Source organism: Monodon monoceros, unplaced genomic scaffold (assembly GCF_005190385.1).
Source record: "Monodon monoceros isolate NGI ecotype Baffin Bay Population unplaced genomic scaffold, NGI_Narwhal_1 Super_Scaffold_14, whole genome shotgun sequence".
Classification (NCBI taxonomy): Eukaryota; Metazoa; Chordata; class Mammalia; order Artiodactyla; family Monodontidae; genus Monodon; species Monodon monoceros.
The window spans coordinates 70,151,077-70,175,389 of NW_021703770.1; the positions used below are offsets into that span (position 1 = coordinate 70,151,077).

Below are 24,313 nucleotides of genomic sequence, written 5' to 3' on the forward strand. Positions count from 1 at the left end.
AATTTCACAGCTGGGGACTGGGCTCAGCAAACCACCTTCCACATGAGAAACCATAAACTGACCTTTGCTGCCGACTGTGGCAGATACTTGGCCTTTAGACATAACTTATATTTAACTATTTTGACTAATTCCAAAGCCACTTTTCACACTGAGCTGTGTCTGGTTTTGAGCTCAGCATTACAAAATGCTAGCCAAGCAAGCCTCATTCCCTGCTGTAAAATTCAAGATGTGGGAAATTTAAACTAGTCCTATCGATGAAAATACATCCAATGGTGAAAAATATTTTATTCTTTAGGGGTGATTTCAAAAGATTGACAAGAACAGACTCTAAAGCCTTGAAAGAATGAGCTTAATGGTAGCAGACAACCGTGTGTATTCACTTTGCTAATCTTTCATTTTTGACTCTAATGACTTTTTTTCTGTTTAACTTAGCAATGTGACCTTTAGCCTACCTTCAAGTCGTTTTTTGGTACTTTTGCTCACTTTAGGATGATTTTACTTGTATTTGCAAAATGATCCCCTGTGAAAAATGAAAAGCTTCTGTAAACTGAAATTCAATTCTGAACATTTTTACCTTTTCACACTGAGGCTTCCACACACTCATGCCATCCAGTGTTTTTGTTGGAAAGGGCATGAACACTCGGCCACTCAGGGTCCCCAGCCCACTCCCAAATGTGACTTTGACTGCCACTGCCAACTCCTGAGTCTTTGAAAATAGAGCTTCAAGACACAAAATTTTAAAATAGTGATGAACCTGCGAACTCCATAACTGTTTCTTTAACATATTGAACATAATTGATCATGTTTTAATTCTGTCCTTGTTTTTATATTTAGCAAGGAGAATATATATCGGGATTTGAATGCACTGTAGAATTCTCTGCCCATTATGTAAATATGAATGACTTCTTTTTTCACATGTAGTTTCTTTCCCCGGCAACCTTCATCAATAGTATCTTTCTAAGCCAACTACCTCCACTGTCAAAGTACCCCAGATAAATCGGTACATATGCTTTATGGAAAATGGAAAATTTTACTATAGTTAATCTTTTTCTTATCTAATCTCTTGCCATACTTCTTAAAAACTTGTTTCAGTAAGAAAACACGATCTTTGGGGAGATGTATGTTATTATGTGTGTGTGAGTGTGTGTGTGTGCAAACACACACAGTTATCATTCTGCACTGTACTTCTCTGGAAACAAAAGCAGATGCGCTTTCTAATTTCTAATTTCAGACTCTCTGTTGTTACAGGTCTATAAAAAGAAAACAGAGGCTGCAAAGAAGGAGTACCTGAAGCAACTAGCAGCATACAGAGCCAGCCTGGTATCCAAGGTAACATGCAACCATGTGGTATTGGGATGGATTGTGGCCATCTCATTGCAGACTCTGATGGTCATGTGAAAGCATAAAAGATTACTGTAGCATTTCTGCACAGTCTCCTTTGCTGAAAAAGGAAAAGTAAATCCTAAACAAAGCTATATGTTATGAAAGTATTTGTTCATACCTAGAGGACCAGAACAACATCCCCTGGTGTCGTTCCATCCATCCTTTTGTGTACTGTTGCCCACCTGTGGATTACTGATTTTGTGGCTTAGTCACAGTGCATTCTTAATCCCTAACCAACTTTCTGTTTCCCCATGTTCCACGCTTAAATTGCCCTCCACCCTGACCCCATCCCATTGGTCTTTGCTGAGGAGATGCCAACTGTCTTTAATCCTAGCCTCATTACAACATCATCAGAATGTAAGCCTACCAGAACAAACAAACAAATGAAAAAAATGCATCATTTCATTTGAAAATGAAAGCACCACTAAAATAGTTTATGCTTTAGAATATCTCAAATACGAGCCCTTGCTGGTATAAAGACTCAAGAGTTAACTCTGTTTGGTGTTGGATTATTAAAGCTGTATCTCCTTTTATAGATTTCTCAGGCAGGTAACCTCAGAGACAGGGCTGAAGCTGTGAGGACTGGACACTGTGGCATCTTAAGTCCAGATGTGGCTGGTACCCAGCTCAGTGCGGGTGGGACTCTGGACTTCATTCCATTCACCCATGAAAAATACTTTCTGTTTTATCCACAAATATCCATTCCCTTTCCAACAACTCTAAAGTAATTATATCATTTAGTTTTTCTTGGGGAAAACATATACTGAATATATGATACAGAGAAGAAAAAGGAGCACAAAATACAAATGCATAAGAAATTTCGGTACACTGTTGGTCTAATGCAACTTTGCATTCCACTTCTAAGGTATGACATTGTGGGAAAACTTAATATTTATTATTTAACCTTAGAATTCCTAGCTCATCTGTACTATCTCTGTACTATCTCACTATGGATCTCACACTTTCTCATTTTTCTAACTCCTTTTGAAGCTGTTTATATTTTCTGCTGATACGGTCACACATTTCTGTATATTTATAGAATTCACAGCATGTATGTAAAATTATAGCAAAAAAACAAGGTGCAAAATATTAGATCCATCCAACAATTGGGTTGTATAGTTACTTGGTATTATTCAGATTAATATGCCCAAGATGTAAGGGGGCATATGAATTCTTCTTATTTCATCCAAGATAAGTTTCTTCTAGAGCATTTTAAATAGAAGTTTTAGTCAGAACATTTTACATATGAGAAAATCAATACGTGAAGTGTCAATCCTAATACAAAGCACTCTGGTTAATGTTATGCAGATTGCCAGAATGCTGTAATACTGACTAAGCTTTACTTTCAAAACAAGTGTCCTCAGATTTGCTCTTAGCTGCAACTTTTCTTACTATTCATTCTCAGAGTTGCAACCCTCAGTATACGGCAATTTGTATAAATGCTGCGAATTGCCATTTCTACATTTAAAAAAACCCAGCACTTTTCTTTAGAGCTTACTCTGACGTTTTTCTTCTCTTTGGCAGCAGGAATTTTGCTGGAGCTGTTGAATGTCTATTTATGTACAACTATCTATTGTATGTATACAAAATGCAGAATAGTTATAAACACCCTCTCCAGGTTAGAAAAATGGCCTTCTGATATTGTATGTGAATGGGATATTTGCAGTTTAACCTTGCAGACACGTGCAGAAAATTTACCAGCCTATCCGCTGATTGCACACAGAAACATATATAAAAATCCATTGCTTTTCCATTTAAAATTATCACAAGGAAAATAGCAGCCATTCATGTTTACACATATATTTTTCTGTTATACTTTTTTTAGTATGTTATAAATTATTTCCCTATTCTGAAAGATCTGAAGATCTAAAGGTGCAATCATAAAATGCTACATGGTAATAACAGTCACCAATCCAGGCAACCACAGTGTGACAGCCGAGCTCCATCTTCTCCGTTCACTCGTTCATGTGTTCCTTTGGTGAATTTCCCTGGGCATGTGGCCTGTGCCAAGCGCTGGGCCAGGCTCGGAGGACACAGTGGAGAACTGGCAGGTGCGTCCTCTGCACTTAAAGAACTTTCTCTTCAGTCCGGGGAGACCACTAGTGAAAACATAAGTTAATGAATGACCAAGATCTTTGTGAATTGAAGCCTTCTGGGAAATCAAGGAAGGCATCTGATAGGGTGGTCTGCTGACTCCTCTTTGAAGATATGACCCTGGAGCTGAGAGCAAGGGAAGACAGGAGCTTGCAGGACACAGGGAGCCTGGGACAGAGCCGACCAGGCAGTGCAGCAAATGCAGGCTCGGGGGACAAAAATACCTCCTTGGATGGAGAAATGGTCAGTGTGGCTGGAGCTGAGCGAACAGGGGAGTGCGGTCTGAGACGAAGCTGGGAAGATGGGCAGCGGCCAGGTCACGAAGGCCTTGCAGGACGGTGAAAGGAGCTGGGTTTTGTTTTCTGTACAAAGGGACGCCACTGAATGGGTTCCAGTAGGGGGATGGCGTGATCGGATTTATATTTTAAAAGATAACTTTATGTGAATGACTTCCCTCACTCCCCATACCTTACCCCTCAAAGTAGGCTTGATTGTCAACATTTCACTGAAGAGGAAAAGTATCACATAGGCAAGAAGTGCCCAAGCCCTGTGTTGACCTCCCGCTCCCTCAGTCCTTGTGCTGGGCCCTTTTGTCCCCAGGTCCTGACAGGGCGCTCGACCTGCTTCCTTAACCCCCTGCCCCAGAAGTCAGGATGGAGCATCGATATTCTCTGTTCTAGGCCCACTTAAAGTGGTTTATTTACAATATTGTGTTAGTTTCAGGTGTGTAGCAAAGTGATTCAGTTGTATATATTTTTCAGATTACTTTCTATTATAGGTTATTACAAGATAGTAAATGTAGTTCCCTGTTCTACATAGTAAATCCTTGTTGCTTATCTATTTTATGTATAGTAGTTTGTATCTGTTATTCCCATACTCCTAATTTATCCCCCCGGCCCCCGCTTTCTTTCACCTTTCCCCAAAGTTTGTTTTCTATGTCTGTGAGTCTGTTTCTGTTTTGTATATATTAGATTCATTTTATTATTTTTAGATTCCACTTACAAGTGATATCATATAGTATTTGTCTTTCTCTAACTGATACCACTTAGTGTGACAATCTCTAGGTCCATCCATGTTGCTGCAAATGGCAGTATTTCATTCTTTTTATGGCTGAGTAATATTCCATTGTATATATATAATATATATATACCACATCTTCCTAAACCAGTCATCTGTTGATGGGCATTTGGGTTGTTTCCATGTCTTGGCTTTTGTAAACAGTGCTGCTATGAACATTGGGGTGCATTGTATCTTTTTTAGTTAGAGTTTTCATCTTTTCCGGATATATGCCCAGGAGTGGGATTGCTGGATTGTATGGTAGCTCTATTTTTAGTTTTTTAAGGAACTTCCCTATTGTTTACCATGGTGGCTGCACCGATTTACATTCCCACCAACAGTGTAGGAAGGTTCCCTTTTCTTCACACCCTCTCTAGCATTTGTTATTTGTAGACTTTTTGATGATGGCCATTCGACCCACGTGAGGTGATACCTCACTGTAGTCTTGATTTGCGTTTCTCTAATAATTAGCCATGGTGAGCATCTTTTCATGTGCCTCTTGGCCCTCTGTATATCTTCTTTGGAGAAATGTCTATTTAGGTCTTCTGCCCATTTTTTGACTGGATTGTGTGGTGTTTTGATACTGCGTTGTATGAGCTGCTTGTGTATTTTGGAGATTAACCCCTTGTTGGTTTCATCATTTGCAAATATTTCCTCCCATTCCACAGTCTGTCTTTTTGTTTTGTTGATGGATTCCTAAGGTCACTTTTGTCAGTGAAATACCATATTAGCCAAAGTTCTGTGTCCGGTTCCCCAGGTTCTCGCTGGCAATCTTGATTTACTCCTCCAGAGCTACGTATTTTGGTACCAATTTTCTATGCAATGTGTTTCATCCAACAAGGCCTTGTATCCCTGGGCCAACAGCTCTTGCCCTCGCTAATGTGTAACCACGTCAAGGCGGCTACTTCTCACTGCTTCCACTCCAGGCCCTAGTCTGCATCCCAGCCAGAGCTGCACAACACCGTTTCCACATCAGGCACAGGGCTTGGTGCTGAGAGCCCAAAGGTGAGCACAACAGATCAGAGTGTTTCGTGATACTTGAGAGGTTTGAAACTATACTCTAAAGTTAACTGCTTCTCAATCCTCTAAAATTAGCTGTTTCTTACAGAACGTAAACAAAAAATAGAGGCAGCCAGTGAATACTGGTCCACCCGGGAGACTGTCATAGGATTAACGGTGCTCCTCTCCTTTCAGTTACATTTTAGCTTAAATGAATTATACACCATCTAACCCGGCATATTAATTAACGTGACTCCGGACCCGAATAAAATTGAAGTCGTAGTAGAATATTCTAACCTTCGTACTTGAAAATGACAATACAGACACACTCTCAGCTGGACACCCAAGTTTTTTCAGTAACAACGCACATGTGTTGTTCTGTGTGTCCCACGCTGTGCTCGGCATTTTACATATATTTCTACTCATCATCACGATAACCCTGCGAAGTGAGATTTAGCCCCATTTTCTAGACAGTCTCTAGGCAGAGAGACTAAGTGACTTGGAGAGTCTAAGAGACGAAGGAGAGGCTGGTGGTGGCAGAGGGAGAGCTCACACTCGCTCTCCGGTTCCAAAGCTTGTAGGCTTTTCTCTACCCTGGGTGACTGTCAATTTTTATATCTTTAGAACTGCGGCCTCTTATTATCCTCAGTAAAATTCTGTGCCAACTCTTACATGTTAGACAGCCAAGAGTAAAGGTGTCCTCATTTAAATGAGGCTGGGGATGAGGGTAGAAGGCTGCCCCCTCCCTTCCACCCACCGCCCACCACCAGAGGCCGGCACGAGACCTTCAGAGGACGCTGGGGCCTGCGGAATGTTTAGGAAGCCCTGTTCTGTGCCTTGCTGTTCAGCTGTGCACGTGCTTTACCCAGTCACGTGGAGCCAGTGACAGACCCACCCAGGGTTACATCTGCTCGGTGACAGACCCGCCCAGCACAGCCCCTCTGCCGTGGAAACACACGCGCAGTGAAGGACACAGGAAAGGGAGCACACTGGCAGCTGCAAGCACAGCCCGGGTAAGACCTGGAAAAACGAACCTGTTCAGTTTTAGACTCTATGATTTAAAGAGGGAAGTTGGGGAGATTGCAGAGGAAAGAGTCATAAAGCAACTGAAAAGGGAGGGCGGGAGATAGTAGCAGAGAAGAGTGGATTTGACATTACTAAGTCTGAAAAACACATATGTGGGCATGTTCACCCCATGATGGGTGTCAGGCATGGGCAGTGGTTCCCTGTGCTCTGCTTTCTCTGAATCCAGAACAAGAATGGAGACACCATGTTACCCTAGAGGAATTTAATCTGAACAGGGAGCATTACCAAACTCTTGGATTATTTAGGCAAACCGTTTCTTTCCATTGAGAAATTTAAAAGCAGGAAGCAAAGGTTTATAAATAAGGTTTAGAGAAGATCTTGAAGGCGTCTTCAGCACCTGTGCTTCCCCAGGCACCAAGGGAAGCATTAAAAACCTCTAACGCACCACCAGTGTCACACGAAACGAGTCCTCAGGGGGCAGAAACGTCCCCAGGCACTCAGGGCAGCTCCATCTGGGTTCAAATTCCAGGTTTCTCACTTCCTAACTACTTGCTTTTATGCATGTTATTCAACTCTTTAAAGTCTCAATTTTCTAATGTGTTAAACAGAGAAGATAATAGGAGCTACATCATTAGGTTTCCATTAAAATAAAATAGGAAACTATATATAAACTGCATGATTCAGGATCTTGAACACAGGAAAGCACTTAATACCGGCAATTATTATTACTATCAATTTTATGTTTAACGTTATTGATAGGTGCGCAAAGAACTAGGAAAGTTTTGTATATGATTCGCGATATAGCTGGATCATATTTTCAATGTCTGCAAGGCCGCTTTGATGTAAAGAAAATTTTAAAGTGGCATTAAAATAAGAAAAATTTGCTTCATACATATATTCTTTTATAAAGATAAAAAATGATCTAGACATTTAAAACAATCACCTACACGGGTTCCTTAATTGAAATGTCTTTATGAGCCTTTAGTTGAGGGAGCCTACGAATAGTCTGAAGGTCAAGAATATATTCCATTGTGGAGCCTACGGTTTCTGGGCTGCAGTGGTTTTACCTGCTATTTCAGGTCATTTTGGGTTGGACTGTTAAGTAAAGCTTAAGGAAATACAGTTTTTCCGTAGACTCAGGAATTCCTAGACATGAGCCTAAATTACGTTGAAAGCAACGTGTAACTAGAAAGCAACTGGAACTAGCTTTATCTTATCGCATAGACCAGAATTTATATTCCCAAAATGAGTGTTACATTCAAAGGACTCACCTTGGGCGGCTACACACTTATTTTATGATTGCCCCAGAGTTCAGAAGACTTTTGGCAGGTCCTCTTTTAGAACCGCACTCCACAAAAGTTTATGAGCCACCTTAGCAAATCAACATTGTCACATGGTTTTCACACCTCATTCTTTTCCCCAAACATCACCCATATACATCCAACAGACTTGGCTTCAAGTGACTATTAGCTGTTTCCAAAAATCAAATTCACCACCAGAAGACAAAGAGTTGTCTGAGGATATGTAAAGCGATGTCCCACAGGCGCTGAAGCAAATCCTGTACGGAAGTTCCCAAATATTCCAAGTAAAAGCAGCATTATTGAAATAAGCGTACAGCTGCTCAGAAGTGCCAGCCTGGAAAGAGACAGTGTTTGGATGAATATGTTCTGGTATGTTCAGTATAAGTAGTCAGATTCATGACTTTAAGGTCACACATCAAATATGAGATTTTGTCTGTACCTTGAGCTGGGGTGCCGAAACTTACAGAGGATGATGGAAGCTTTTTATAATGTACAGTACAGGACAGTGTTGAACTAAATTAAGTAAGTTCTCTGTTGCCATGACCGATAGTAAAGAAACACAATTCTCAGTTCAATTAAAGGATAGTAAATTTGAAACAAAAGAAATGATTTCTTTTTACAGGATGAAAGTAACTTATAGAATTCACGCCGTAGAGAGCTATTGAGACAAATACTTAGTCTGAATATGAAAATAGGATGGATCATTTTATGAGTGTTAACATAAAATTTGCAGCTCTGTAAGCCCAGATCGTGATTTAAAGATAGTAAAATCTCATGCTTCAGGGTGTAAGCTGATCACCTGCAAGTACCAAGAAGAATTTTCCTTCCAAAAGTAACAATGCACAGTTGAGTAGGTGCATACATTTTGTTTAATTTCCAATGCATCAAGTATTGGTCAGCACTGGAAACAAGAATCAAATTAGATGAACTATTAATCTGATTTGGTTCAGCGCCTCCTATATTGTTATTTCCACTGAGCTTTATGTCTTGTGTTTATACTTTGCTGTTTTAAATAACAATTGCTTTGTCGATCTTTCATTTTTATAGTGCTTATTATCCCAGAAAGGGAGCATTTATAGACTATTTATAGACTATTATCTATTAGACTAGTCTATTATTTATAGACTATTATCTTATTATAGACTATAGACTATTCTCTTATTATAGACTATAGACTATTTATAGACTATTATCTTCATTATACAAAGTAAATGGGATTGAAACTATCTTGGACAATCAACAACTTGATTAATAAGAAATACCTTAATGTTTATAGAGTCGTACCCTTTGTGAAAGACTACTGAAAAGACCCAAAAGGTCTTCATTGCGCCCCCCACACACACATTCCGTTTTGCTTATAGAAAACGTCCTTTAGAATCAGAGGCCCAAAAGAAAACAGGAAATAGAGCTTATAAACCAATAGCAAATACACATTCATCCCATGAGAATGTCACATTCGAGGGTGGATTTTCAGTTGTGTGTACACTGATAGGGTCGTATTTGGCAGGTGACCGACACAAAGCACATACCACTAAATAAAAGTGGTTAATGCATTTGAGATTAGAAACAAATTTAAATGATTTAGACTGTATGAGAAAGTAATTCTAGTTTCTGAATGGAAGGTATAGAGATCTTCATATACAATGTAATTACTTGCAAAATAGTAACCTTGCTTTCATAGTTTAATTGGAAGAAAATGACAGTGAGAGTATATTAAGCTTATGATTTCTTCATATTTCCATTTAATCGTGACGCTTTGCTGTGAATTCATGACACTTTGCTATGGAAAACAAACTTGTTCTGCCTATCTTCCAAAACAGTGGAAAATGAACTTGTTCTGCCTATCTTCCAAAACAATAAAATATCTCTGTAATTAATAGGTGGTCTGTTGTATTAGTCTGATTAAGAATTCATCAGAAGTGAAGCTAGAAGCAGTTTTTTTTCCCTTTCTAAATGAGTGAATCTCTACACAAAGATACAAATTCTCAAAATATGGATGAAACGCGGTAAGCTTCCCTGCTTCCTGCCATCCACCCAAGATCCAGTGGGGAACAAAGCACATGGTACCTAACCAAAGGGCAAAGCTAAGGGTTATAACTTCTCATTACTTCTGGAAGGGTGTGGTCCATGATGAGAGCAGAGAATGAAGATCAATCTGATATTCTGTAGGTTTTCAAAGATTTCAGATCTTTCCTTACCCCTTAGGAAGAGGAACAGAATGTCTTGTCAGGAATATCAGCTAGGGCAACAGTGACTGCTTGCGGTATTGTTCAAGAACAGTCATTCAGTCACTCAACAAACATGTTTGTCTTCTCTATACTTGGCACTGTGTCAGATGCATGGGACACAGAAGATTCCAGTCCCGACCTTTAAAAAATCCTTTCCTGGGAATTCCCTGGTGGTCCAGTGGTTAGGATTCGTGCTCTCACTGCCGGGGTCCAGGTTCAATCCCTGGTGGGGGAACTAAGATCCTGCAAGCTGCGCAGCCAGAAAAAAAAACCTTTCCTGTTGGTGCAGGACATCATGGTGAAGAGAGAATGCAGGAAGAGAACCCAGTGGAGTGCCTGCCATGTTTAGGCACGTAGCTAGATGTGTTATTATTTATCTTGTCATATTCAACGACTTTGAAAATATAGAGAAAACATGTAACTTCCCAAAAATTCTTTCTCTCTCTATGTTAAAAATTGTTTCAAGTATTGTCTAAATCCTTGGTTTTGGAAATCTGTTTAATTTCACTTCATTATAGTCCTTCTAGTGATTAAAAACTACTACTATTTCAAAATAGGTTTAACAGTACTGATCTCTACATGCTTTAGAATTGAGAAGACAAATGACAAACTAACGGCTGGATAGACAAAATGTTTTGTGTTTAGTTACTATGAGGAAGGAGTCTTCTCAAGGTTGGCAGTAAAGTACCTCAAGTAAGTTGCTGTCTGTTTCTGTATCTATCTGTCTATATCTCTGTCTTTACATCTATCTGTCATCTAACTATACATCAGACCGCACGTCATTATTTAGAAAGTGGAATTCAGGAGAATTTGGTTCATGGTTTATTTTGAATTTGCCTTAATGTATCCATGCCTTAGCTCTTCCAGGCTATAGCTGAGAAGTTACCGACTTCCTAATTCCTTCAGGAAGTGGTGTCACTGTCCGTGGCCTAGAGTATGAAATTCTCTATGCAGGTAGTATTCCAGTAAACATGAAACAAAGGATAATTTTGGTTTTACACCTGGACGGATGTAATTTATATATGCGTTTGGGGGCAGTACAAGTTAGTTTATTTGAGGCAAGAAATATGACTATTTAAATTGAAATGTATGTTCTATTTGTCATTTTTAATGTGCACGTGTAACTTATTAATTCTTCTTCTGAACCAGTGTTTTCCATTGAAGACTATTTCAGTGAAATGGCCTACTGAGGAAAGACTTCTGTGATGGTCCCTTGGAGATTCACAGTGTACATTAACACACTCAAGACTCCGACAAGTCCTGCAGGAGAGGCCCCCTCTTAACCTGATGTGGCCCAGTGCTCTTCCCACACATATTTTGTCATGGAAACTTGTTTTTTAAGGACATTCATGTTTCCACAACCCCCCTCTAATACAACTTGGAAACTGTGTCGGTGGGGGGCAAAGTGGCAAAGTCCCTAGAGCTGCTTTGCCAGGACTGGCTTCTGGCCCACGAAGCCAGCCCAACTGCTTGCCAAGCATCTGTACCCACTACAATCAGTGATTTCTAAGTGTAGCATAAGTATATCCCTTTAGGTTTCTTTAATTTAAATATGTTTTTAATTACCTTGTTGGAATCCCTGGGATGATCGTATGATCATATCTGAACCTGTCATGCTGTGTTCCCATACACACATATGTGTTCATACAAGGTCAGGCTGCCTATCCACTGCTCTGTGTGTACCATATCACTAGATAATGATGTGATTATTGGCTACAGAAATACAAAGTGAAAACATTTTACAACTCCATAGATTTTATAGTTTTGGCAGTATGGGACTTGTGAGTGATTTTTCTCCTGTTTAAATGAAAGCAACTATAAGGCCAAAAAGAAGACACACTAACATGTATTAATTTTTGTAGCTATCTGGTCATTGTGTAATTGTTCCTTTCCTGCATGAAGTTGATGCGGTATGTAACTAAATATGAAATTAGCCCTTCTGTGCTAGGTCAGAGAAGAGGGAATGCAAACACAATGAAAACACTTTGCCTCGTGACTTAAACGCGCAGACACACAATAAGCACATAATCTCCTTGGCATATATGGAATGACTTTTGAGGCATATCACTGCAGTACCTGTTATTCTGATGTAAAGCTAGTCACTGTTTACACAGCCTGAGTTAACCCATTTGACCTTTTCCTTGAATTGTTCACTGCTCTGCACATCAACAATAAGAATTTTTAAATGGAACCAAAAAAAGAAAATGACTTAAGTTTTTTTTTTTTAATTGAAAGCACCTTTTAGGTACTACATTTCATAAAGCTTCTTTGGTCTAAAGCCTCCCCTTGAAAATTTTTGTGAACAGTTTTTGACCTTTTTCATGTTAATGCGGAAAGCAGGGAGTCTGAATGTCTATTCCTATTTCAGAAACTCTGCATCACTACTAACACAGAGAAAAATATTATAATGAGAGGATTCTTTAGAGGAGCTTGGATTCTTTAGGGTTCACCTTACTATCTACTCTGCCTGGAGTAAAATCAGAGTCTCACAGGACCCCACGTCTCCATGGCTGACATGTTTTTAGAGATGGCAGTCGCGTCCTTCCCATAGGGAGAGGATGTGAGGCCACCAGTGCTCACCCCAGCCTGGCCTCCTCCGCTCAGCACACGTGCAGCACCGTTCTTCCTGCGGCTCTCACTCAGTTTTCCTACACCGTTGGGAGGAAATGAGTTGCGTTGCTGACCGCCTTGTGCAATGAAGTTCCCACGCGGAGTTTCATGTCGCTGTGCATGATGAGCCAGACTCGTGAACGTGCCCGTCTGTCCACGGTGCTGTGCGGAGACCCAGCAAGGGGAGCCCAGGAAGGCCCTACAGTTCGGGGTAACAAGAAGCTCATGCTGACTTATCAACGGAAGAAGCATGACATCAAGGTCACAGAACAAGGGCACAAATGCATCCTCAAGACCTTGTTTTGACCAAGTGACTTTTTTCTCCAGAAGGACATTTCAGCATTTTCTTTCTCCAGCTGGTCTCACCTTTCACCATTTGTTTATCAGCCTCTTCCTCTCACCAGAAGCAGGCAGGTTCATGCCCAAGAAGAAATTCTTTGGGGTTCATTCTTGACGCTTTTCAGCTTCCACTGAAATGTCTAGTTTTTAAGTCAATTAAAAGATTATTAGGAAATGACCGTGTGAAGGTGTGAAAAAAGTTAGGGCAAAATTATATTAATTTATGATGGAGTCTAAAATTTCTAAGAGAGATTATTTTTATCCAGTTCATTATTGAGGATAATTCATCACCAACTCTTCAAAAAATCAAAACGTGTTCTATGGTTACTTTGAAGATATATTAATGTGGTTTTATATGACTTCAGAAAGGTATTTTTGAACTCTTTTCTTCCTTACCCAGTTCCATCAGCCAACTTTGTTTCTTTGTGCAAATATCTATGCCAAGGCTCTTTGAGAATATAAAAAGGAAAAATAAAAAACTAAACATACAATCAACAGAAGAACTCCCGAAGTGACTTCCTTTCCAAGTGAGCCACACTGGCTGGTAATCCCCATTAGGGCACTGATGGCATCCACCCCACCCCTCATCTTTTTCTCTCTCTTTGGATGATGAGAAAAGTCACCAAATTAGAGCTTAGCATTTAAGCAAAGAAAAAAAGATGTCATCATACGTCGCACCTCATAAAAGAGGTGCAATGAGCTCAGACTTGCATAAAGTCACGTGGCAAGTGATGAAGGAGGGGTTTTTGAGAGTCAGGAGTAGTAACAGGTGTTGATTCACGTGACCGTTCACGAGTGAACTCAGAGCATCTTCCTAAGGAAAAGCAACACCCGTGTGTCTGTCTCTTAACTCTGCTCTTGTTTGTTCCTCCGCAGAGCTACAGCGAACCCGTTGACGTGAAGACATCTCAGCCTCCGCAGCTGATCAATTCAAAGCCGCCGTCAGTGTTCCCTGGGCCCAGCCAGGCCCACTCAGCTCTGTACCTAAGTTCTCACTATCACCAACAACCAGGAATGAACCCTCACCTAACCACCATGCATCCCAGTCTCCCCAGGAGCATAGCCCCCAAGGCCAATAACCAAATGCCAGTGACTGTCTCTATAGCAAACATGGCCGTGTCCCCCGCCCCTCCCCTCCAGATCAGCCCCCCTCTTCACCAGCATCTGAACATGCAGCAGCCCCTTGGCCCCCAGCTCCCCGTGCAGGTCCAGCCCGCCTTACACCCCCCCGCCGTGCAGCAGGTACGTGCCGCGCCGCGCCGCGCCGCGCCGCGCGCTGGACTCCCCTTCGGAGCTGCTGGAGGGTCTGTTCATCCAGCGGGGGCGGGGGGGGGGGCTTGTCCGTTCTTCTGTTTAAGTGGAGAGAGAATGGAAGATCTTCAACAAGTATCTGCTTCCCGAAAAGTAATTCACAGGGGAATTGGGCAGCCTCATACGATCACAGTAGCTTCTGCTTTTCATAATCCCTGGCTTCTTTCCCATGATACTCGTTTTGCTTCATGTTTCTAATCACCCTTCCTGTTTTCTGCCTCTTGAGTAAAGTACATTTGTTGTTTTCAGATGCCACTACTGCTAAAGATCTCTTTGGGGTTGAGAAGTCTGCCTTTAAAATATATGCATATATTGTTTGGAAATGAGAAAGTCTTGATGATACGCCCGTTGAGTCCAATAAATGCTGCAAGATGATGTCAGGCCCACTATTTCTAGTCAGAAATATCAAATTTGGTGCACCCTTAAGAGTCCTAAGAAATGAAAATGTTAACCAGAGTTTTATTTAAAAATGGATATCTGGCTTCTACATAGATTAGAAAACACAGGAGTTTTGGAAGCCTCCCTGCCCACCCCCCAGTGATGGAAACCATTTGTGTGCAATCTTTACCTTAACTTTTCTTTGAAGTCAATTCCTTTTGGATTTTGGTGTTAGTTTAAAATTTGGGAATAAGGAGCAAATGATGTAAACTGAACGTAAAGCATTTAAAAATCCTAAAACCTTGTTTTAACAAAATAGATCAAGGTAAAGCCTATAAAACATATCAAATTAATCTCTCACTTTTATAATCCAATGACTCTGTTGTCCCAGAGCTGTAATTAAATGTGCAAGCATAGTCTTCCTGTGGGAGCGATATCTAGCCCTCTGTGGACTTCGAGCCTAGAGTTTGCCACAGTGGGGTGGAGAGGAGGCAGAAAGAGCAGTCAAATATAGTAAATTCATCCTTAGTGTTGTCGTCATAGACAGGGTTTCCAAGAGGTGATAGTGACCAACCTTAATACGTTACCCTACCTCATCTTTAATTTCAGAAAATTTACAGCGCAGGTCCTGATGTCGCCTTCATCTCACAGGTGAGGCGACTCAAGCTCAGCAGAGTTGAGTAACATGCCCGTAAAGTCAGAGCTGGAATTCAAACACAACTCTGTTCAGCAATCAGAGCCTGGATTTTTTTTTTTTTTTTTTTGACTGTGTTGGGTCTTCGTTGCTGCACGCGGGCTTTCTCTAGTTGCGGCGAGCGAGGGCTACTCTTCGTTGCGTTGCGCGGGCTTCTCATTGAGGTGGCTTCTCTTGTTGCAGAGCTCGGGCTCTAGGCACACAGGCTTCAGTAGTTGTGGCGCACAGGCTTAGTTGCTCCGCAGCATGTGGGATCTTCCCGGACCTAGGGCTAGAACCCGTGTCCCCTGCATTCGTAGGCAGATTCCCAACCACTGTACCACCAGGGAAGCCCAGAGCCTGGATTCTTAAACGCTAGGCCTCTCACTCTTAATCATTCTTGTAAATTCTTAACAGTTTCTTCTGAGAATTGGGAGGGTCTTTACATCCTAGTTAGTTCTGAGATTGAATGGTTGTGGAGAGCAAAGGACTTATCTCTTTACTGAAGTCTTCTTTGGTCCCTAAGCCAAGGATATTGATAAAGCTCAAACAACTGACTTACCCGTCAGCAGACTGGCTGTCGACCCACTGGGGAAAAGCCAACCTCCATCCACCACCCTGCCTTGTCTACAGCGGGGTTTGTGACCAGCAAGTGATGTTCAAAGGGTCCAGTTGCCATTCTTTCCATCAGATGTTACTCTCAATAAGAGGGACGCTCTTTGGGTGTCCTCGCACTTTAATGAACCAGTAGTGTTTGAGTGAAGAGCTAACGCCTCGAGGGACTCGACCTTCAGTCACGTGTTTTGAGTCCTGCCTAGGTGTGCTGCCTGGCTGAGGGCCCGTGTTTTGCTCACAGTGCTGTAGTGAGGGGTGTTTCTCCTCAGAGAAAAGCATACGGAAGTCACGGTCCCCTCCCCGAGCTGAGGGCCAGAGCTCTGTGCAGAGAGAACACCTTTCTACTAACGTATCCACTCAGAGACAGTTCATTTTCCATTTATACTCATACCTTCGATGAGCTGGCTGTGACCAACATTTCAAAATTGCATAAGGCCACACGCGGAAACTTAAGAGATGTGTCTTTCCGTATAGAATCTTAACTGAACAGGAGAAAGTAGAACAGATTGCGTTGGACAGGTTACTCATCAGCCTTTAAGTCGGTTCTATTAGTGTATCTCGGAAGCGCTCTTATTGAGACGGCAGGACCTGCCTTCAATTTACATCAATGATAGAAGACAAAGTGGCATGAACCCAAGATGGAGCGGCAGCACAGCTGCAGAGATCACACTGACTGAACTCGCTTTTAACGATGCCTTGATCATTGTAGACAGTCAATAAAATAATTGTTGAAGGGACAGATGAACAAATGAGTGAATAAAAAATTAGTAGGAAAAGTTTAAATATTGGAAGAAATTACAGGCTTGTTTGTAGAATCTCAAATCCTTGGCAGTTTTAAATCTTTTCATTTATTCAAAAAAGATTAATTGAACCCCTTAACATGTGCCAGGCACTGTCAGGGCTCTAGAAATTGAGTGAGTAGTGCACGCATGGAGCTCACATCAGAGTTGGGGCGGGGGGGTGGCAGGTGGTAATAAGATAAACAGATAAATAACTAGGATCCCATGGAAAAAATAAAACAAGGGGGCAAACTGCAGGGTGTGTGGAGGAACGGCAGGTCTTTTGCTGGGATGGATAAAGAAGGCCCCTCTCAAGAGCAGGTGGATGAGAAGAGGAAGCAGCCTTTAAGAATCAGAAGTTGCGGGCTTCCCTGGTGGCGCAGTGGTCGAGAGTACGCCTGCCGATGCAGGGGACGCGGGTTCGTGCCCTGGTCCGGGAAGATCCCACATACCGCAGAGCGGCTGGGCCCGTGAGCCATGGCCACTGGCCTGAGCGTCCGGAGCCTGTGCTCCGCAACGGGAGAGGCCACAACAGCGACAGGCCCGCGTACCGCAAAAAAAAAAAAAAAAAAGAATCAGAAGGTGGGAAGGGTAGATACCAGCAGAGAGCAGTAGCAAGGAAAAGGGGCTCCTGGCTGGAGGACCTAGCTGGGAGGGGCGTGGCTTGTGCAGATGTGGAAAGGAGGCCAGTGGGGAGCCTGGCAACGAAGGGCGAGTGGTGGGCAATGAGGTCAGATTCATGGGTAGGTCACTGGAGTAGGATCCTGCAGGTTAAGGGGGCTGGAAGCCCCAACGAGTTGACAGCCCTACAATCAGGATCAGAGAGTCCATCACCACTCCATGTCACTCAGCTTATTACAGTCACAGCGGTCTGTGGGGCCAGTGTTCATGTCATCCAAGTGGGTCTTTAGCCTGTGGTTGTAGAGCTAATGAATGGGATTCGACCTGTCTGGTCCATCATCTTTATCCTGACAATGTTTGCTTCCTGGGCACGGGGACCATGTTCCCATTTTCAAACACCAAACAAAGAAAAAAAGAGAAGGAAAAAGTTAATGGCTCCTGTATTTTTAAAGTAGAGTTTCATATTTCAGTATTACTTATTTTATTATCCTTTGGAAAATGAATGTATCCCACAAAAATGATTGTATAGTCCACCAGGAGTAATAGTTTTTTGTTGTTTTTTTTTTTCCTGGAATTATATTTTATACAGTAAGCCCATAGACCTGGGGATTTTTTGGTCCAATTTTCTACTTTTTTTTGTTCACTATATTGTCGAATGATGTTAAGAGAAAAAGAATCATTAATATCTGTCAACTTCCTTTATAACCTTAAGAAAAGAATCTTTGTATGGTATCACACAGACAGATTTTCAATTTCCTTGTGTAACAAACAGCTGCTTTAGGATGTGGGTATAATTTAAAGGTTTAAAAAAGTCACATTGAGATTGATGAATAAATCAGTTGTGAAGACAAAAACATTGATGCCTGTTGAAAATACCTCTCCAGACAGGCAGGAAATGAAATTAGTTCCCAGTAAAGTGTGGATATGAAGATCACTGTTTGGTATTGCTGCAGGCTTTTTTAGGACTTGCTGTGGTGGCACAACAAAACTGCTAGGGCTACAGAAATCTAATTAAAGAGCAAATGTCCCTTCTGACATCAAATTAATCTTTATCATGTTTCCTATTTTTATTTCAATCTGGCACCAGAAAATGAAATTTAAAATTCCAGGCATGCTACAAAACAGTTGGTGATTTTTCTCTTGAGCATTAAAATGCAAAATATTCAGCCTTGTTTAATTAGACTGCTAAGCAAACAGTTTTTCAAAAATTTATATCATCATTGTTGTTTCATATTTACATCAGTAATAAAAACGTCCATAGTTCTGGGTTTGACCTCAGCATCTCTTAATACAGTCTTCAGAAGAATGTTTCATTTTCTAAATTGAAAGCAAGTGAAATAATGGTCTTCAGGCTTTGCTTGTATTTTTCTTGGTCCTTGGTTGTTTTCATACTAGTGATCTTAAATTTAGGCATTGAAGTTAGCTGAATTTTAAATCTTTGAGCTTTGTAGATAACGCATAATTTTGGTTTTATAAACTGAAGTTACCCATTTAATCTTAAAGTGATCACTTAAAAATTAATGTTCTCCTGATATTCTCTCTCCCAAGCTTGAGGGACCATGTTCATTGGATAGGAAAAAGAAAACAATGGTCATTTCCATTTTTTGATTGTGTGGTGTTGGGTGGAAGCAGGTTGATTGATTTTTATTTATTTTTTGCTATCTCATATGTTTCCATACCTTCAACGCGAGATGTTTTCAACTACTCTGTTTTTGAGACTTACTTACTTTTAGGTTACGTATTGTTGATTGTGCAAAAATCCAACGTGGAGAACTTTACATTAAAAAGATAGGAAAGCCTTGGTATTTACACAATTATATTCCCCAGGCCTTTCCAAGATTAGCATCAAATAGCCAATGTTAAAATTTATTTATTGGAACACATGATTTATTGACCCACTACTGTGGGTTCGACCCTGAGAATATCCAGTAAGCAACACAAACACTCTCTGGTCACCGGGCAGCCCTGATGACGGGGCTGAAATAAGAGTCAGCGCGAGGCTCTTCTCTCTGGGGACGTTTTCCTGCTGTCTGCCTAGCATCACACAGCATCACATGACACACTCGGGGAAGAGGTCCAGAAAGCTGGACAGTAAGCCCCATAAAGACATTATGGGACCATAATGAAACGGACAGAGTTTGCCGAAGCCAGTGAAACTCCTTGTGTCACAGAGGTACAGGATGGTCTGGAGAAAGAGAGGATGCCAGCCTGGAAAGGCCTGGAGAACCAAATATCCAGTTATATACCTCTCACTTCTCACCCCCCTATTTTGGAAAATGTTTATGGCTGGAGCTGCAGGTGGTGTCTGCATAAACAAGCTCACCTCCCACAAGCCAGTTGTTAGTTTAGGAAACATTCTATTCCTTCTAGTCTGTGTGAGGTCAAATAGCGCAGCTGGCTGAATACTTTTCAATGATTTGTCTTTCATGAGCAGCTTTGGTGGGAGTTTGTGTGGACATTGGCTTGAAGTCTTTTATCACTTGAATGGAAAATAAATTAATATCTTAAAGCCAATATTGAGAATTGAGGACATTTGATAATAGATGTCTTTGAGTCTTTACCCAAGGTACCCTCAAATGAGTGAAAGTCTAAGGAAATAGCTGTAGTTGAAAATCAATTTTCTGTTCATTCTGCTGAATTTTTTTAAAAAGGTAAAAATCTCAACAATAATATGCCTTCAAAAGAAGCTCCCTGCAAGTAAATAGAGAATGAATTGTTTTCAAATCCCTTGATCTTTCAGTGGTTAAGAACCATGTATGAAATCGGCTGCAAAAAGAGACAGCCACAAGATTAATTAAGTTGCTTTTTTGGTCATTTCCAGTAAAGCTTGCTTATGCTGCTCTTGAATTCACCAGATAAGCTAAAAATAAACCTTAGCGTATAATGCTTTTTGTTTACCAGATATAGCTATCTACTTCAGAGATTCTGTCCTTGAATTTTTAATAGCTCTGCAAGGATTAACAGTCAACACTTCACCATACCAGTGTATTAAAAGAACCTTCCTGAAGTCTGATTATTATTTAGTTAATAGACTTTTCAATTTAAAAATATTTGCTCTGTCTTATACTTTTCCTTCTCTGTGTTTTCCACTGGCAAGTTGCTTTGAATCTCCTTCCCTATATTAGTCCAACAACTGTTAAAAAGCTTTGGTTGAAATTTTTAGCTGAGAAAGAAGTACAAATAAAAGAAGAAGCAGATGGTCCCTTTGTGATTGACTGAAGAAAAAGAGTTTTGAGAACAATATGTGAATAGGTGTAGTCTAATAAAACACTCAGCCACCTGCTGCCTGGATCCTTCAAAAAAGATTCTGTTGCATATTCTGGGGATTAACTATTAATGCATCCTTAGGTTTGATAGAAAACATAAACTCTGAGGGGTTTAGGGCCTTTCCCCTTTGTTTTGATTGAGTTGGCTTTTCTAAATTTTAAATTGCTTCTAAATTCAATTTATCTGCTCAAGAGTATAATTCAAGGTTTTCTAACACATGGTTAAATGAAGGAAAGGTAAAAAGGATGGGTGGTGGGCACTTCCTTTCCATCTTTGTTTTAAGTTTTCTGCGTCCTTGGGATAAGCTTGCCCTTTCAGGGACACTAGCAAGAAGGCAGTAGTGTTTGCAAACAATGGATAAATATTTAGGTGCTTTTCTCCTTAAAAAGGCACTTTGATCCTTATTTGTGGACTTGCTTTCCCTTTCAGGGATTTAATCTTCCCGACTATCAGACTATAATCAATCCTACGTCTACAGCTGCACAAGTGGTCACCCAGGCCATGGAGTATGTGCGCTCTGGGTGCAGAAATCCTCCCGCCCAGCCCGTGGACTGGAATGACTACTGCAGTAGTGGGTAAGTGGCCAGCCATCGCCACCTGGTGGCAGACAGCTCTCCTAGCAGGCATGTTGTGCCCTGCTCTCTGGTCGTTGGAAAGATCCGTCCTTTCTTCCCGCTTTACAAAAGATAATCTAGAACGGTTCCGTGTTCGTGAAAGCAGAAATTTTTAAGCATCCTTCCAACCATTCCAAGAATAAATGCCTTTAGATCCTGTTGGCTTTTACTGTGCACTTTCCCAGTGCCCAACTCCACCCCTCAAGCTAGAGCAGATAGACACGTCCCCCTTGGTCACCTGTAGCAAGGCTGTCCTGTTAACAAGGCATCATTTGTCTGTTTTCTCTTCGCACAGGGGCATGCAGAGGGACAAAGCACTGTACCTTACCTGAAAATCCGAACACCTCTTCTTTCCACTGAGGCATTCAGGGAAGTCTTTTCACCGTGGATTGCTTTGTATAGTCAAGGCAGTTCTCCATTTTATTAGAAAAATACAAGTTGCTAAGCACTTAGGACCATTTGAGCTTGTGGGTCACCCACTCTGGAAGAAATAGTCATGCTTCTTTATTATTTTTTTAATCCTTTATGGACATTGTTTTTCTTCTTCCCTGAAGGAAATTTGGACCATTCAGATTTTATGTTGGTTTTTTGCTGTGAAGTGCTGCGCTATAGTAACTGCCTTAGCAACTATAGATGTCTTGGATAAAAGTCCTGGATTTTCCATTGGTTTTCATAATGGGTGTTTATATGAAACTACTAAAGACTTTTTAAATGGCTTGATGTAGCAGTCATAGCAAGTTTGTAAATAGCATCTATGTCACACTCTCCTAGAGTATAAAATGTGAATGTTTTTGTAGCTAAATTGTGATTTGAAACTGGCTCATTCCAGTTTATTGATTTCACAATAGGGGTTAAATTGGCAAACATTCATATTTTTACTTCATTTTTAAAACAACTGACTAATAGTTCTATATTTTCAAAATATTTGAAAAAAATACCATATTCCCAAACGATTTTCATTTAAAAACAAATTGGCTTTGTCTCATTGATCAGACAAAAAGAAACTAGTGTGAAGGGAAGTGCAAACACGTTTATTTTGTACTGCAGAAAAATTGCTTTTTTGTATCACTTTTTGTGTAATGGTTAGTAAATGTCATTTAAGTCCTTTTATGTATAAAACTGCCAAATGCTTACATGGTATTTTATTAGATGCAGAAACAGATTGGAAACAGCTAAATTATAACCTTTACATGCGGCTCTGTATCATTATTTCTTCATACTGTGTCTGTATTTAATCTTTTTTTATGGAAACTGTTGCGCCTATTTATGAAATAATAAATATAGGTGTTTGTAAGTAAATTTGTTAGTATTTGAAAGGGTTTCTTTGATGTTTTAACTTTTGCTGGCAAAAAAAAAAAATTCACGCTTGGTGTGAATACTTTAGTTTTTACAGTGAATAAAGCCAAATCTACTTTTCATTTTAGCAGCAAACTAAAGTAACCAACCCTTATTTCTATATTTCTTTGGTTGACACAAACAAAAAACTATGATATTTAAGAACTTTCTTCATAAAATAGAACAGAGAATCGCCCTAAAAGTCACATAGGCTCCAAGGCTAAACAGATGGGTCTCTATCTGAAAGAAAAAGGTGGCTTCTTGGTTCTCAGCTGGTTTTAGTCAATCTGTAAACTCCCTCCCCGCCCCATAAAAAAGAATTAAAGTCAAATCAATCAAATTCTGCAAGCTGCATGCTTTTCACAAAATCCAGAAAACATTTAGGAATTAAACCGGGGGTTGGGGGGGAGGAATGAAAGGGGAAGCATACTGTCAAGAATATATCTAAAAATGAAAGGTGAGTAACCAGACAGGAAAAAGGAAAGGGGAAGCAGTCCCAATTCGAAAACCGTTGATAGAAATTGAGGTTCTTGCTGTCATTTGTGCCTCTACAAGCTACTGTCTTTTCAGAATTCCTGGGTCTTCCAAGAGAATTCTGAGGGTACTGGAGATCTGCTAAAGAACAAAAAGCATTGAGAATCTGGCTGAAGGTTTGCATAACTTTTACATCAAAAAGAGCAAATTACACCCTTACAGAGGGTTCTATCAAGAAAGCTAGTCTGGTTGGAAATCAAGAGAATGGCTGGTGTCTTTTTCGTGGAATGTGTGAAATAAACTTAGCAATTTAACTAAATACAAATATATGCATTGTGTAATCCAGTCAGAATTAAAAAGACAAAAGGTATGCTTGCTTTGGAATGATTTTAGGCATTGTACAACCTTGAATCAGCTGAGCATGTAATAACAAATAAATAATGCAGATCCAATGTGATTATTAAAATGACTGTAGCTGAGAGCTCTAATTTTCCTGTCTTGAAACTGTATAAGAACTCATGTGATTAAGTTCACAGTTTATTGTTTGTCTGTTTAGTATTTTAGAAATATACCAGCGCTACTGATTACCTAATGTCTTTTATTTATTATATTATGATAAAGTAACATTTGCCCTTGTGTTAAGTCTAAACTGAGAAGATAATTACCGGGGTGAGAACAACCAGCTTTGACTTTGACAGGTGGGTTGTACAGGAAAGTACAATGTTGTTTACAGTTTTTCTAGAGCAGGTGTGCAACCAGGGTAGAGAGAGTATTGAAACTCGATACCAAAAACAGTAAAAAATAAATATAAATAAAAGAAAACATCATAAATTAAAATTCTGACCATGCATGACCATATTCTATTTGGATATCCATCAATCTCTAAAAGACAGACCCAGCCAGATGAGGGATCCCAAATAAATTTCATGGCAGAAGCGATCGGGCACAGAAAGGATGAACAGCTGCCCCAGCCACAGGCGTTCCTTCCTGAAACACTGAGAACGCCCTCTGTCAGGTGTTGCCTGAGAAATCCTCTACTTTTAAGGAAGCCAGAATCCAGCCTGAGCCCAGCAGCTACTAGCTTGTAACCGTAAGGACCAGTGATGGTGTCCACCGAGTTCCCTGCTATGTAGCCTTCCGCAGGATCCCGGGACCTCCAGTAAAAGCATTCTGAGAGACTCAACAATAATGCTGATCATCGAATATCTTT

At 40.6% G+C, this 24,313-nt stretch overlaps 1 protein-coding gene across 1 annotated transcript in view; it reads left to right on the top strand.

Moving 5' to 3' along the window:
• TOX (thymocyte selection associated high mobility group box) overlaps window positions 1–23,690 on the top strand; it is a 297,352-nt gene extending 273,662 nt beyond the window's left edge. The window contains exons 6-9 of the mRNA XM_029222730.1: window positions 1,249–1,329; window positions 13,913–14,278; window positions 21,110–21,255; window positions 21,590–23,690. Of these exons, the coding sequence (XP_029078563.1) occupies window positions 1,249–1,329; window positions 13,913–14,278; window positions 21,110–21,255; window positions 21,590–21,626 (630 nt within the window). The 3' untranslated portion in view covers window positions 21,627–23,690. The remainder of the gene's footprint in view (window positions 1–1,248; window positions 1,330–13,912; window positions 14,279–21,109; window positions 21,256–21,589) is intronic.
• The last annotated feature ends 623 nt before the right edge of the window (window positions 23,691–24,313 follow it).